The 15,000-nt window shown below is 39.6% G+C and overlaps 1 protein-coding gene across 1 annotated transcript in view; it reads left to right on the top strand.

Moving 5' to 3' along the window:
- The window catches only part of LOC135205649 (cadherin-related tumor suppressor-like), a 498,060-nt gene that overhangs the window by 477,685 nt on the left and 5,375 nt on the right, over positions 1 to 15,000 (top strand). The window contains exons 9-13 of the mRNA XM_064236470.1: positions 1,723 to 1,885; positions 3,356 to 3,446; positions 3,654 to 8,553; positions 9,780 to 9,939; positions 10,557 to 11,238. Of these exons, the coding sequence (XP_064092540.1) occupies positions 1,723 to 1,885; positions 3,356 to 3,446; positions 3,654 to 8,553; positions 9,780 to 9,939; positions 10,557 to 11,238 (5,996 nt within the window). The remainder of the gene's footprint in view (positions 1 to 1,722; positions 1,886 to 3,355; positions 3,447 to 3,653; positions 8,554 to 9,779; positions 9,940 to 10,556; positions 11,239 to 15,000) is intronic.

The following is a 15,000-nucleotide window of genomic DNA, read 5'->3' as shown; positions in this document are numbered from 1 at the left end:
CCCCCCCAACCACCCCCTCCCCACATTCCCACCCCCTGACACATCATCCCCTCCCAGAAAGAGTCAAGGAATTAACCCCCTCCCTCTAATCATTGCAAATTCGTGCGCATTTATCATTCGCCCTTGCTTTCTCTTCTGACATTTTTCGATTCGTATGTGAGACCACTTCATTCTCAGACGACCATCAACCCTCTATGATCGCCATCTTTTTTTTCTTTCTTTTTTTTTACTTCTCTCTCTTTCTTATGCTCTCTCCATCCGAATTGCTAATCATGCATTATCTCCGGCCGTAACCTTTTCTTGATATTCTTACATCGACCTGGTTACGAATGTGAAAAGATATTAAGGAATATAATTAGTTTTCCTCAATATGCCTCTCACGTCCGTATTCTTGTATCGGTCGAGCTTTCAGGAAGTTGATTTGAAAAATATTTAATTGGAATGTTCTCTTTAGCTTTATTCTTACTTCTAAGTGGTTAATGCATATATATTAAGAATAAATGTAGGAATATCAACGAGTCTTGCCATATTCTCTATATACGTGTTCATTCGTTCATCTTGTTTACAAACTGAATTTAAATACTGTGTGAGAGGCCTGGCATCATTATTATTTTTTATCCTTACTACCACCTGTTTAACAACATTGAATAAAAAAAATTACAGTATGTAAACTTCCCTCAATTATTCTTTAGCTGAACAATCTTATCAACATTCGGTTAAGAAAAAAAAACCAGGATTTCAAGAATATGTTTAGTTTCCAAAATGTCATCGCTTCTTTTCATATCCGTACTTTTACTCCCATCGGGTTAAGAATGTAAAAAAAAGAAAAAATTAAGAATATAACTGGACTTACAATACTCTCATACAATAGCCTCTTTCCCGCTACGCATTACAAGAGCTTCGTGGGGAGATTTTCCTTTAAGTCCTGCAGTTCAAGAAAAGAAGTCGCTAGATTTAATGTTACACAGCCATTAATCGTTCAATCGTTTCATTCCTCTTCGATCTTCTTTCCTCCTGTCTATCATTAAAAAAAAAAGCTGCGGCTTCGTGTGAACTTGAATGAATGTGAAAGTCCCACTTTCTTTGAAAACTGGTCACTAAACACTGCTTATAATTAGTTAGCATTACATGTGGTAATATTATAGCGTCGATGGATTTATGAGATTATGTGAGTGGAAAAGTACACGAATGAAATACCTACTTTTTTCACCAAAATGACGTCCCCGTTCACTGCTTTTCTGTTTGATAGGAACTTCCTGGTAGAAGGTACAATGCAACAGTCCCCTAAAATGCCTAAACTATCTGATTAAACGTTGAAAAAAGTCCAATAGTCCCCCAGAATAATACCCAACCCACCTGAGTCACCCTCCCTTTTCATTATTAACCGGGCCTCCTTGGTACATGGCCTAATACAGCGCCCCCTGCCCCCCAATTTTTTTTTTCTTTTTTTTTTTTATTTAACTTTAGTTTAACCAGACCACCGAATTAATATTAACTCTCCTAGGGTTGGCCCGAAGGATTAGACAAGCTATTTAAAATCTTCATAAATTACTATCTATAAAAATAAATATTTAATATTAGGAATATATTATAAGTTACTATATGTATATTATATTTCATCGTATAAATGATTAAATTTAAGGAATTTTAAAATATTAAAAAGCCCACCTAAATAACACCTAAACCGAGAGATTAAGCATTTCCCCCATTGCTGCCCGACAGGTACTCCTTGGTAGAAGGCGCAGCCGGAGTCTTCATGGTCGAGGAATGGACCGGGATAATCCGCACAGTCGCACACCTGGACCGGGAGAGCGTGTCGAGGTATTCGCTCATCCTCCAGGCGCAGGACTCCTCGCTCACGGAACCTCGCACCGCCACCACACAGGTGAGGAGTTCGATGATTTACTCACGTGTTATGGTTAAACACCGCCGCGGCCGACGCTTTACGAAGACCCCCACATTAGTCTCCGCAACACTGGCAACTGCGGCTTCTGAAATCACCCTAAACTCCTTCTCATTGAAATTTTCCATGAAGAATTGGTCCAGAGTTTTTTTTTTTTTTCTTTAATTTGCAATATATATTTTTTTTTTGCATTTTGCTGGAAAAAACTAAATACTAAATTCCCCTTGTTTGCAGTTACTCCTTGTTCCATGTCACACAAAAAAAAAAAACTAAACTCTTCCTCATTGAAATGTTCATGAAGAATTTGTCCAGTTTTTTCATTTTTATTTGTATATATATATATATATATATATATATATATATATATTTTTTTTTTTCATATTGCTGGTAAAAAAATTAAATACCAAATTTCCCTTGTTTGCATTTACTCATTGTTCCATGTCACAAAAAATGACAACTCTATCTCATTGAAATTTTCCATGAAGAACTGGTCCATAAGTTTTGTTTTGTCAATTTTGTTTGTATTTTTTTTTTTTTTTTTTGTTTTTTTTTTTTTTTTGCTGGAAAACATTAAATACCAAATTTCCCTTGTTTGCGGTTACTCTTGGTCCATGTTACAAAAAAAAAAAAACTAAACTCCTTCTCATTGAAATTTTCCATTAATTGGTACCGAGGGTATTTTTTTTTATTTGCGAGCTTTTGTTTTTGCATTTTACTTGAAAAAATTAACTAACAAATTTCCCTTGTTTGCAGTTACTCATTGTTCCATGTCACAAATAAAATAAAATAAAATAAAATAAAAATGAAAAAATTGATAGCTGCCAAGCCGTTGCTTTCCCGAGATGTGCGAGTTAAGTTCGAGATGATGAGCATTAGCCTGTATTCATTTTTATGTCAGCAGCAAAAATTTTATGTACAAGTTTTATAACTATGCTTTATAATTAACTGTCAGTTAATAATCATAAAATAACCGATGTTCTTCATTCACATTCACCACATCAAACGGTTTCGACCGAACAGGGTTTACTTTCATGTTCTTACCCAGGGAGGAGCTCGCGTCTTCAGGAATCAGCAAAATCGATTCTCATTCCCACCACTTCACGCAATAATATTCTAGAATACAGCGGGCCCGGCCATCTTTAGTCTCAGATAATAAGAAAAAATAAAAACTTGGGCATTCTGGTTTTTTTCATGATTTGCTATTCATTGTCGTCGATGAATTATTACCAATTAGGTGAATCATTCGAGTACTCTTAATGGAATAGCTGCAGAGAAAATTAAAGAGAATAACAATGGAATCTTTATGGTACTTCCTTTATAATGTTGCTTGCAAAAGGATTGTGTAAATGGACAATAGGTAAGAATCCTAGCTTCAACGAAGACACTTAGTAATTTGACAACAGATGAAGTTTATGAACCTTCGTATGCTAATGCTTCCTTTTTATTCAACAGCTCATGGTAACTATAACAGACGAGAATGATAATGCCCCAACCTTCTCCCAGAGCCAGTATCATATCTACGTTCCAGATCCTACGGCACCAGGTATGGCTAAGGAATAATATTTTGATGAATTTTAATCGTTGGAAGTTTGTACATCTTGGAAAAAAACTGTCTATAGTTGTCTACATGTTAAGAATTTGACATACTCTCACTGAAAAATGGAATATTCTTAAAGAAAAAAACAAAAATCATAATGTGCTATATCGCAGTTCCTAAGTCGATACTAAATAACTTGTGTTTCTTTTCCAGGAAACTTTGTCTTTGGTGGTGAAGCTATAGATCCTGATGAGGGAATCAATGGACAAGTAACTTACTACCTGTCTGGTAATGACGCTGACAAGTTTTCCATGAACCAAGAAACAGGTGTAATCAAAGCCTCCACTGACTTATCAGGTGACACGAAGTATTCCCTAGAGGTCCTGGCAACAGACTCGGGAGAACAGCCACTTTCTGCTACTGCAAAGCTGACTGTCAGCTTACAACCAAACAATCTCTTCCCAGTCTTCCAGCCCTTGGAAAAGACTTTCAGTTTTAGTGAGGCAGCTAGAGAAGATTTGGTGACCACTCTGACAGCCACATCACCAAAGGTTGGACCTAACGGCAACGTCCTGTACAGCATAGCAGGCGGGAACATAGGCCAAGCCTTCACAGTTGATGAAGAGACAGGAGAGCTGAGGGTATCCAAATTTGGTCTTGACTATGAGACGGCATCTCGTTATGAAATATGGGTTGCTGCTCAAGATTCTGATGATCCACCCCTGACATCTGTCACTCACTTAGTAGTCGATGTTACAGACTACAATGACAATGCTCCTGTTTTCTCACAGCCTGTTTACAATGCAAGCATACTGGAAGAGCAATATCCACCCCAACTGGTAGCCACTGTTAGTGCCACAGATAAAGACTCGGGCACAAACGCACAAGTCATGTACCAACTCAGACGAGATTCGCCTGCTGCTGAAGCTTTCACATTAGATGCTGAAACAGGTCAGATCTTCACCAAGATAAAATTAGATAGGGAAGAAGTTGAAGTCTACACACTGACTGTGGAAGCTGTTGATAAGGGAACGCCAGCACAAACAGGAACAGCCATGGTAGTTGTAACTGTTCAAGACAAAAATGATAACCCACCAAGATTTACAAGACTGTTCAGCATCAATGTTACAGAGAATGCAGAAATTGGAACCTTTGTTATTCAAGTGACATCTAGTGATCGTGACATTGGGGACAATGCAAATGCCACATATAGTTTTACTGAAAATCCTGATGGTAAATTCCATATTGATCCTGTTAGTGGTAATGTTACTGTAGCAAGTGCAATTGATCGTGAACTGAAGGATGAGCATTCCTTAAAAGTAGTGGCCGTTGATGGTTCATGGAGAGCAGAAACTTCTCTAACTGTTACCGTTCAAGATGAAAATGACAATGCACCCGAGTTTGAGCAAAGTGCTTATGTTTTCAATTTCCCAGAACTACAGCAGAGTGTTGCTTCTGTTGGCCAAGTCACGGCTACTGATCAGGATAAGCAGGGTCCAAATAGTGTGATATCTTATTCGCTAAAATTTCCGTCAGATTTCTTTAGTGTTGACCCAGCAAGTGGTGAGATTCTATCAAAACAAGCTCTGAAGTACAAACACACGCTAAAAGGTCCTTCACCAGAAAATCAGTACCAACTAGCAGTGGTAGCCACAGACAATGGTAAACCTCCCATGTCATCAGAAAGTTCTGTAATCATCAATGTTGTCGATGCCAACAACAATCCACCAAAGTTTTCTGAGGACAGTTACTTTACACCAGTACCAGAAAGCTCTGAAATTGGCCAGAAAATTATTCAGTTACAAGCCACCGATGACAGAGACTTTGGGATAAATGCAGAAATAGAATACCAGAAAGTTAGCGGGAATGGTTCAGATTATTTCATGTTGGAACCAAAGACAGGATGGATCACAGTGGCTCGGACACTGGAAGGTCGTGTTAATACTCACTTTGATTTGACAGTTCGTGCTGTTGATCAAGGAGTTCCACCACTGCAAGATGAAGTGAAGGTAATACTTGTTGTTACAGGTGAGAATCTGCATACACCAAAATTTACAGCTCTTAGTCACCAAGTTATTGTACCTGAAAATGAGCCTCTTGGATCAGCTATAGGCACACCTCTCACAGCAACAGACGATGACACTGGACCAAATGGGATAGTTCGTTTTTCAATTACAAGTGGAAATGAAGCCGGAAAGTTTGCAATAGATGAAACCACGGGGGCAGTTACCATAATGCATCCCTTAGATTATGATGCAGTGCAAGAGTACAGGCTAAATATCACTGCTAGAGATCTAGGATTTGAGCCACATTATTCCACAGCAGTACTTACCATCATCCTTACTGATATTAATGATAATCCACCAAAATTCGACCAACCAAAATATGACGCATATATTGCTGAAAATGCAAATGCTAATACAACAGTATTCCAGCTTAATGCTACTGATATTGATTCTTCTCGTAATGCTATTATACAGTATACACTTGTTGGAGGCGATGGAAAGGACTTCTTCGCTATAAACCCCAATACAGGTGTTGTAACATCTCGCAGGGTATTTGACTATGAAGAAAAAAGCCGTTATGTACTGGATGTGAGAGCCTCTAATACTCAAGATCCATCACAGTGGGGTTCCACTAAAGTTATCGTGCATGTTACAGGACGCAATGAATTCTTCCCCAAATTCATTCAACCAGTATTCCAGTTCACAGTCTCAGAATCTGCTAAGATTGGTACATCAGTTGGTACTATTCAAGCAACAGATGATGATAAAGGAGAAGATGGATTGGTATACTACCTATTAGTTGGTGCAAGTAATGACAGGGGATTCCTGATTCAACCAATGACGGGAGTTATCACAGTGGCAAGGAGTTTGGACAGGGAGAGTCAAAATAGAGTAGTTCTCACTGTAATGGCTAAAAATGCTGGAAGCATCCGTGGTAATGACACAGATGAAGCTCAGATAACTATATCCATACAAGATGGAAATGATCCTCCTGTATTCTCTCAGCCACTTTATGAGAAGAGATTATCTGAAGGTGCTTTTATTGGTACTCATGTATTAACAGTTACAGCCAAAGATTCTGATGTCCGTCCAAAGAACAATCAATTTACGTACTCAATTATAGGTGGTAATTTAGGACAAGTGTTCAAAGTAGATCCTCAGAGTGGTAAGATTGAAACCACAGCTCTACTTGACCGTGAAACTATTCAGGTGTACAACCTGACAGTTGGTGCTATTGATAATGGTTCACCGCCACAGACAGGTACTACACTCGTCCGTGTGATATTGGATGATGTGAATGACAATGGACCACAATTTGATCCACCGGATATAGTAGGATATGTTGCAGAAAATGAGCCAGCCATGACATCTGTAATGACTCTTAGTGCTACAGATCCAGATTTAGCACCAAACACACAGCCATTCACATACTACATTGTTGGCGGAGAGCACAAGGAATTCTTCATGATAGATGAAGCAACAGGGGAGGTCAAGACAACGAGAAGCATAGATCGAGAAACCACACCAGAGTTGACTTTCCGTATCGAAGTGGAAGACAGTGGCAAGCCAAAGATGAAATCTGAATATCCTGTAAATATCATAGTTTTGGATAAAAATGATTCCCCTTCAAACCCACGCACTGTAACTGTGAAGGTCCAAACATACAATGGAATATTCCCAGGTGGAAAAGTAGCAGACGTCCATCCCAATGATGCTGATACTGCAGGACAATACTCTTGCCAAATTCTAACTCAAGATGCAGCTATATTCTCAATTCCTAATGCATGTAATCTTCATGCAGCAACAGTGCAGCAGGACCGCACCTACACGCTCAGTGTCTCAGGCAATGATGGCAAGCATCAAGACGTCACTTCAAAGGTGACACTCGAATTTGAGTCATTTGATAACAAAACATTAAACAGCAGCTTGACACTTCGTTTACTTAATGTCACAGCTGACAGGTTCTTACGCTTATACTATACTCCTTTCATTGATACCCTGCCGACTTTGTTTTCAGGAAGGAAGGTTCGGATTTATTCCATGTTAAATGTAGACTCTCATACTGACTTGACTCTAACAGTTGCTGGATCAAGATCGAATTCCTACCTTCCTCCTGCTGAAGTTACTCGTAAACTGGCAGCAGAGGAACAGAAGTTGACTCAGTCATTGCAAGGGCTTCAGTTGATTGTTGATTATAACCCCTGCTCTGATGCACCATGCAAGAATGGAGGTGAATGTTCGCATGGTATCCATGCATATGATGAAACTGAAATAACAGACTCTCCCAATTTTATTTTCACATCTCCTTTGATAAGGCATGATGTTTCTTGTCGCTGCCATCAAGGTTTCACTGGACCAAGGTGTGAGCTTCGGCAGGATCCATGTAGTCCGAACCCTTGCCAGTATGGTGGAACATGCACAAGGAAGGGCTTCGTCTTTAGTTGTGCTTGCCCACCTTCTAGACAGGGACCTCAGTGTGAATTTGATAAAACAAATGCCTGTGATAATAATCCGTGCAGTAATGGTGGAACTTGTCAGACAACTCTTGAAGGCGGTTTCTTCTGTCTGTGTCGTCCAGGATATCGAGGTAACCAGTGTGAATTAGCCAGCGAATCTTGTCGCCCTAACCCTTGTGTCAATGGTGGCTCCTGCATCTCCCTCAAGCCTGGTTATCAATGCTCATGTAAGCTGAATTTCTATGGCACCCACTGTGAAAAATCCACTTTCAGTTTTAGCGAGCTTTCCTTCATGACATTCCCCACTCTGGACCCAACCACGAACGACATCTCCATCACGTTCTCCACCAACAAACCTGACGCACTGCTGGTCTACAACTACGGTCTGCAAACCGGAGGTCGCTCGGACTTCGTTGCCATTGAGCTGAAGGGCGGACAGCCTCGGTTTAGCTTCGGTGGCGCCAGAACAGAAATCGTCAGGATAGGAGTGGAGCAAAACGTTGCTGATGGCAAGTGGTACAAAGTGACGGCGACACGCAATGGAAGGGTGATTTCCATCAGTGTGGCGTCTTGCACACACAATGGGGAGACCTGCGAGGAATGCAGCCCTCACAACTCTTCCTGTCACAGCGACGATATAGGCTTCACAGGGTGAGTTAATCTGCATCTTTTGCAAATTACACAAGAGCTTAAATTTCATATGGAATGCAAATATATCATTTCTTCTCCTCCGTCCACATTCAAATTGAAGTCTACTAAATCCTCTAGTGGAAATTCATATTCCTATTTTCAATAACACTTGATGAAATTCATATTTGTATTTTCAATATCACTTGACATAACGCATAAAAATAACGAAAAATAAATAATAAGCACCTGCGTATATTACTCACATTATCTCACCTCCTCCTTCGAAAGCCAGAGCAATCCCAATGAATTACATGCTAACTAAATTAATTAGGTTACAGTTTGTCTGAGAGGTTTCTTCCTACTCACCTGTACATAAAACAACTCCTGGAACCCAGTGTTAGGTCAAATGTTGGCTGTCAGAAATGCAGTTGGTTATTGTCATCAGAAATTACTTAGTTTTCAGTCAGTCAAAGATAGGGCCAACTGCTTTTGGTGTAAAATTCTGGTCAGTCTTGTTAAATGCTATCCAGCCTTGCAAACAATTCAACAAAAATAATATGAATGAATGAAAATCCTTAGTCTCCTACCGATAAATAATATATACCAATATATGTCTCGAATATTAATAAGGAAACCTATTTCACCAAGAATCAAAAGTACTCCAGAATTAAACAACGAAAAAGATCTTTCCTAGAAGTGACCCCCAACAAAGTTCGGGTGTAGTTATCAGGGACTAATATTTCTTAGGGGTCATTATCTTTATGATATTTTAGTCTTTTTTTATTCTTTCTTTTATTAGAAAAATATTACATATCATTTACATAAGTAAGATGTTACAAAATATTACAAAAATATATACCTACAATATTTACAAATTACCATGGTTTTTTATTATTATTAACTAGGCTTTAAAACATTTTTTACACACTAGGTAATAATTGTAGTATTACTTACAAAATTAATACTGACTACTCAAAAATAGTAATTAATGTACTCTTTTGTGAAAATCTTTTCTATTCTTTCTTTGTAATTGTTTTTTAATAGCCACCTATCATAATAAAATTTGTATCTGTTTCTTGGTGTTTTTTTCTGTAATCCCGAACGGGTTTGTACTAAACACGCCACAAAGGTGGATACATACCAGTTTAAAACCCTTGGGGGTCACTACCTAGGAAAGATCCATGAAAAAATACATCCATAACCAAAGAAATCCTACTTATACTATTTTTTTTTTAACTTAAAACCAGGACTCTGAACTTCAACAACGAGCCTATGTACCTGGGCGGGGTCATGACTGTCGACCCCTTGCAAGAACGACCGGATCAAGTCGTGGCTGACGACTTCATCGGCTGCATTCAAGCAGTGTCTATCAACGGCAGGCCTCTCAATCTGTCAGGACCCATTCAGGTAAGACAACTGACCCATATATATATATATAGTTATATACAACTGATTCATACATTTAAAAACGGGAAATAAAAGAAAACCGTATTGAAACAGATATCCATGAGAACTGGATTATCAATGTGCAGTTTCATTCACGAGTGGAAATATTTTGCATTTATATGAGCGTGAAACGCACAGAATAATCTATAACCATAAATTCTTCAAGTATAATTTATTAATGAATATAAATGAATATTATCTAGAGTGTGGATCATATTGCTCTCTGATGGCAGATGTTTTTTCACTTTCCACCACAATACACATGATGTGAAATTCATGTCCGGCTTCACTCTTTTGTCAAGCATTTCTCACAGGCATATTTCACTTTTTGCAAAAGCCTTGGAGGTCAGCAGGATGGTCACTTTTGTTCAGAAAAAGGCGGTAAAAGTCATTCAAACCATTCCAAATAACAATATTGCTCACATTCCAAGAAATACTAGAAAGGGACTATTTATGACGACAGCGCAAGCAAGTGGAAACTGCCGATCTTGCCTGCTCAATAAATCTCGCACTTCTTGCGGAAGCACCGCCTGCATGTTCTGCGTGTCACGAACACTCACCCTATTTTGTTCTTGCAGGAACGCGGCATTTCCGACACCTGCGAGCGCGTGCGGGACGTGTGCGCCGGAAACCCCTGCGGCAAGGGCGCCACGTGCCTCGACCGCTGGTCCACCCACATGTGCCGCTGCGCCAACGGCCTCGTGGCGCCGGATTGCGACGCCGCCCTCCGCCCCGCCTCCTTCACCCGAGACGCCTACGTCGAGTTCCTCATCACAGAGCAGCACCGCCGTCGCCAGCTGCTGCCCCGCCTCTACCAGCAGCACTCGAGGTGGTCCAGGGAGGCCAACGCCCCTCCGATCGTTCGATCCAGAAAGGCCCGCCAGGCGCCCCCACCGCCGCCGAAGAGCCTCTCCTTCAACTTCCAGACGCGCATGAGCAACGGGGTCCTCCTGCACGCGGCCACCAACAACGACTACACCCTGGTGGAGATCCGGAATGGGCGGCTGCAGTACACTTCGAAGTTGGGCGCCAACCAACCTATCAACATGACCGTCTCGGATCCCCTCGTCAACGACGGCTCCTTGCACAACCTGACTCTCCTGGCGGAGCAGTCCGCCCTCAAGCTGATGCTCGACGGAGAGCAGGTCGGGGACGAACTGGACTTCCACCTGATGCACGACTTCCTCGATGCCTACCTCACCTCCCTTACCCTCGGCTCAGCACCCAAGTTCTCCGGACAGCTTCCTTACGACCTCGAAGGTAACCTTTCCTTTTTCTTTCTCTTCGTTTTCAAACGATTTCCGATCCAGGGCCTTTACTTAACTGAGCAAAAACGATTAACTCAAAATGCATTATATATCAAATAGCTGTGATGGTTACAAATACAATTTTCAATGTAAAATTTTATAAATACCCCTTTCTTCGGTAGCATCTCCATAGCATAACACTCACACACACACACACACACACACACACACACACACAGATAATATGTCAGCTTACCTTACGCTCGTTAATATATGTCGTAATTTTATGAAAAAGTCCATGAAAACTATATATATCCCTTGGTGAGGCGGGTATTTTTTTAGCACATTAGCCTTCACTGTACCGGATCTGAATCCGTTGTTTCGTTATATTGAGCTGACCTTTTACCAGCACGGCCTCTTGCCAAAAAAAAAATAAATAAATAAAAAATAAAATCACACAAAACACTGTGGTAAAATACAGAACCGTTTTGCGAAGATACATATGAACTTTGACAAACCAATTAACAGTTGTTTTTTGGTTTGCCAAAGTTCATATGTATCTTCGCAAAACTGTTTGTATTTTACCAGTTTTTTGTGCGTGTTTTTTTTTTAGTAAATTAACAACTATTAATTTACTGTAAAAAACCAGTTACATTAAACAGTAATTAAATACGAAATTTTACCAAAGAAAATATTCAAATAATAATATTATACAGTTTACAAATAAAGCGTTTAAAATGTTTATAATAATAAAATAATGTAAATCACCTATACTAATAATAATAAATCACTCGCATTCTTTAATCAATCACAGTAATTAAATACGAAATTTTACATAACAAAAAACGTTCAAATAACAATATTATACAGTTTACAGATAAAAGCTTTTAAAATGTTTATAATAGTAACAATGTAAATCTCCTACAATAATAATAAATCACTCGCATTCTTTGATCAATAACAGTAATTAAATACGACATTTTACAAAAGAAAAACGTTCAAATAACAATATTATACAGCTTAAAAGATAAAAGTGTTGAAATGTTTATAATATAATATAATATAATAATGTAAATCATCTATAATAATAATAATAATAATAATAATAATAAATCACTCGCATTCTCTGATCAATAACCAACTACCTCCCCCGCCCGCCTAAAACAAAGATTAAAAAAAAAAACCGGCAATCTGGCAACTAGGATCACATCGGGCAAGATGATTTCAAGTCGCCGGTCCCAGATGTCACCCTTAAAGTGGATAAATGACAGGTTCTAAAATGGGTAATCACCGGGGAAGTATTATAAGACTCGACGACGGAAGGGGCCGTTTTTTTACTTTTTTCAGCCCACTCGGAGGGGGTCTTGCTGGCTGCATCTAACGAGGATATAGCGTGCAGAGAAACGGCAATCCCCTCTCCCCTCCCCTCCCCCATCCCAACTCCAACTCACCCCCTCCCCCCCCCCAAACTCCACTCCACCGCCTCACCCACCACCCCAATAGCACCCCATCTTGCATCTGTCTAGTGTACACACACACACACACACACACACACTCACACACGTGTCTTTTGGTCGAATATATGGGTCGCTGCCGAAGACAAAATCAACTAATGTTGCTATGACCAGTTTTTTTTTCGCTCTGGAATACTGGAATTATTATCAGTATTATTTATTATATTATTACTTTTACTGAAACAGTAGCGTACTTATTTTCTAATGATAATTTCTTTAATGGAGAAACAACTCCACAGCTAAGTATACGTACAAACACTTAAAGATAAATCTGTGCAAAAAGCTCTCAGCACGGATTTATATTCAAATATATGTACTACATATACATAACTGCAGATGTGTTTCTGCATTTCAAAACTCATGCTACTATGAGCATTTTTTTTTTATTTCGTTAACATTATCATTCCATATCCAATTACTGAAACTCAACGTTTTATGATATATAAATGTCATTACTTTTTCCGTCAGAGCAGTTTTACCCATAAAGGGCTGACCAGAAAAACACAAGATAACGGTGATGCCATTTTTTTATAATTAAACAGTTAATATTATGGTGGATCCATACTCAGAAAAATAATATTCCTCGTTATCTCTATTATTGATTCTGTTCTTTTTATTTAAAAGCAATGCCACAACCAGTTACTGGTTCCCTAAATTTATTATCGTTCTTTAAAAGGCTGTATGTGATGCTTCTTACGAGTCTGAAATACTAAACTCCCAAAGACAAAACAAATAAATAAACTAATAAAAAAAATAGTAGTAATATAAATTTGCACTGTATGGGAGCACTTGGCAACCATCAAGGATGGCAGGCTAGTTTTCATTTGTCGCCATTAATGCATTTAACGGCAGGAGGAAATGGGCGCTTTTACGGGGCCACAGTTAAAAAGGAAAATAAAAGGGACGTTAGTTAGGATCAAAGTTACGATCGCTATCTGCCTTAATGAATCGTTTTATGTTCGTTAGACACATTTGCACTGCCCCTCTTAATGGTATTTATTAGAAATTATAGAGTTATTCGGGTTTAGTGACAAGGCACCCAGCAGCACGACTGGCTCTCCTTACTACTTTTTATCGACAATTTTTTTTCTTACCTTAAATTTCATTTATGCTCACCCACTATTTCACGGGATGGTCTGCCTAAAAAGGTTAGGGGCCTGACTGGGAGGTGGGAGGTGAGGGACAGGGTGGTGGGGGGGGGGGGGGGGGGTGGGGGGTAGGTGTTAGGATTTAAATAGCCGAACATTGACCTTGGGCACGTCTGTGAGTGATTTACAGATCCAGTTATACAAAAAAAACAAATTGAAATGTCCAATTTATCTCAGAGCCACGGGACATAAAATACAATAAGCATCAAATAATGAGGAAGCACTAATGAGGTTGAATCTTCCAAATACCCAAGAAAAATATCATGTACAGTTTCTCTCCGGATGGAATTCAGTGAGAGACTGCTGAAAATGTTAAAACAATTAATGGACTGCCTGAATGACATGAATCTCGAAACATTGACCCCAATGGTTTTCAGGGGTCGTTATCAACGACTAATATTTCTTAGGGATCATTACGTGCATGATATTTACAGTCTTTTGTTTATTATTTTACGGTAATCCCCAACCGCCTTGGGCTAAACACGCCGCAAAGGTGGATACAGACCGGGTTGGATAAAGCTTCCGGGTTAAAACCCTTGGGGTCACTATCCAAGAAAGATCCGAATCTTGTTATGACAATGACGCTGTATCTAAAATTTTCTGTCAATCTGAGAATAAATCCTTAAGGAGGATTTGAGGAGTCAGGTAGCAGGAGGGAATGAGAAATGACCCCATAGGTAAAATGACGATATTTCTATACGTATATGAAATAATGATGGAAGGGAAATGTAGATGATGGCCTGGACACGTCCTGCGCATGACCCCTGGGGTTGAAAAAAGTACGTGATATTGTCAGGTGGGTTCGCGCGGGCACCAGAAAAGCTGGAAGACCCAGACATGATCTGATGAGAAATTGAGAACTATGAAGAGAGAGGCTGGAGGTGAAGGAAGATTTCTGGGAGACAAAGCGCAGGAGCGACTTGGGTGGTGGAATTTCTCAGAGGGTAATTGTGGGTGCAACGTTGGCTTGTTATCTACGCGTCACCTATACTCCGAAGTGCTAGTACTAAACATGGCGGAAGCTCCTTGAGACGCCGTGTTTAGTAATAGCCCCTCGGGGATCAAAGTATTATATACACCCGTTTCCATACTGTATGGTCGACTAATTATATC

The sequence above is a fragment of the Macrobrachium nipponense genome, chromosome 24, assembly GCF_015104395.2.
Source record: "Macrobrachium nipponense isolate FS-2020 chromosome 24, ASM1510439v2, whole genome shotgun sequence".
NCBI classification, from domain to species: domain Eukaryota; kingdom Metazoa; phylum Arthropoda; class Malacostraca; order Decapoda; family Palaemonidae; genus Macrobrachium; species Macrobrachium nipponense.
The sequence above is the reverse complement of the archived record's forward strand: the minus strand, read 5'-3'. Positions and strand labels throughout refer to the sequence as shown.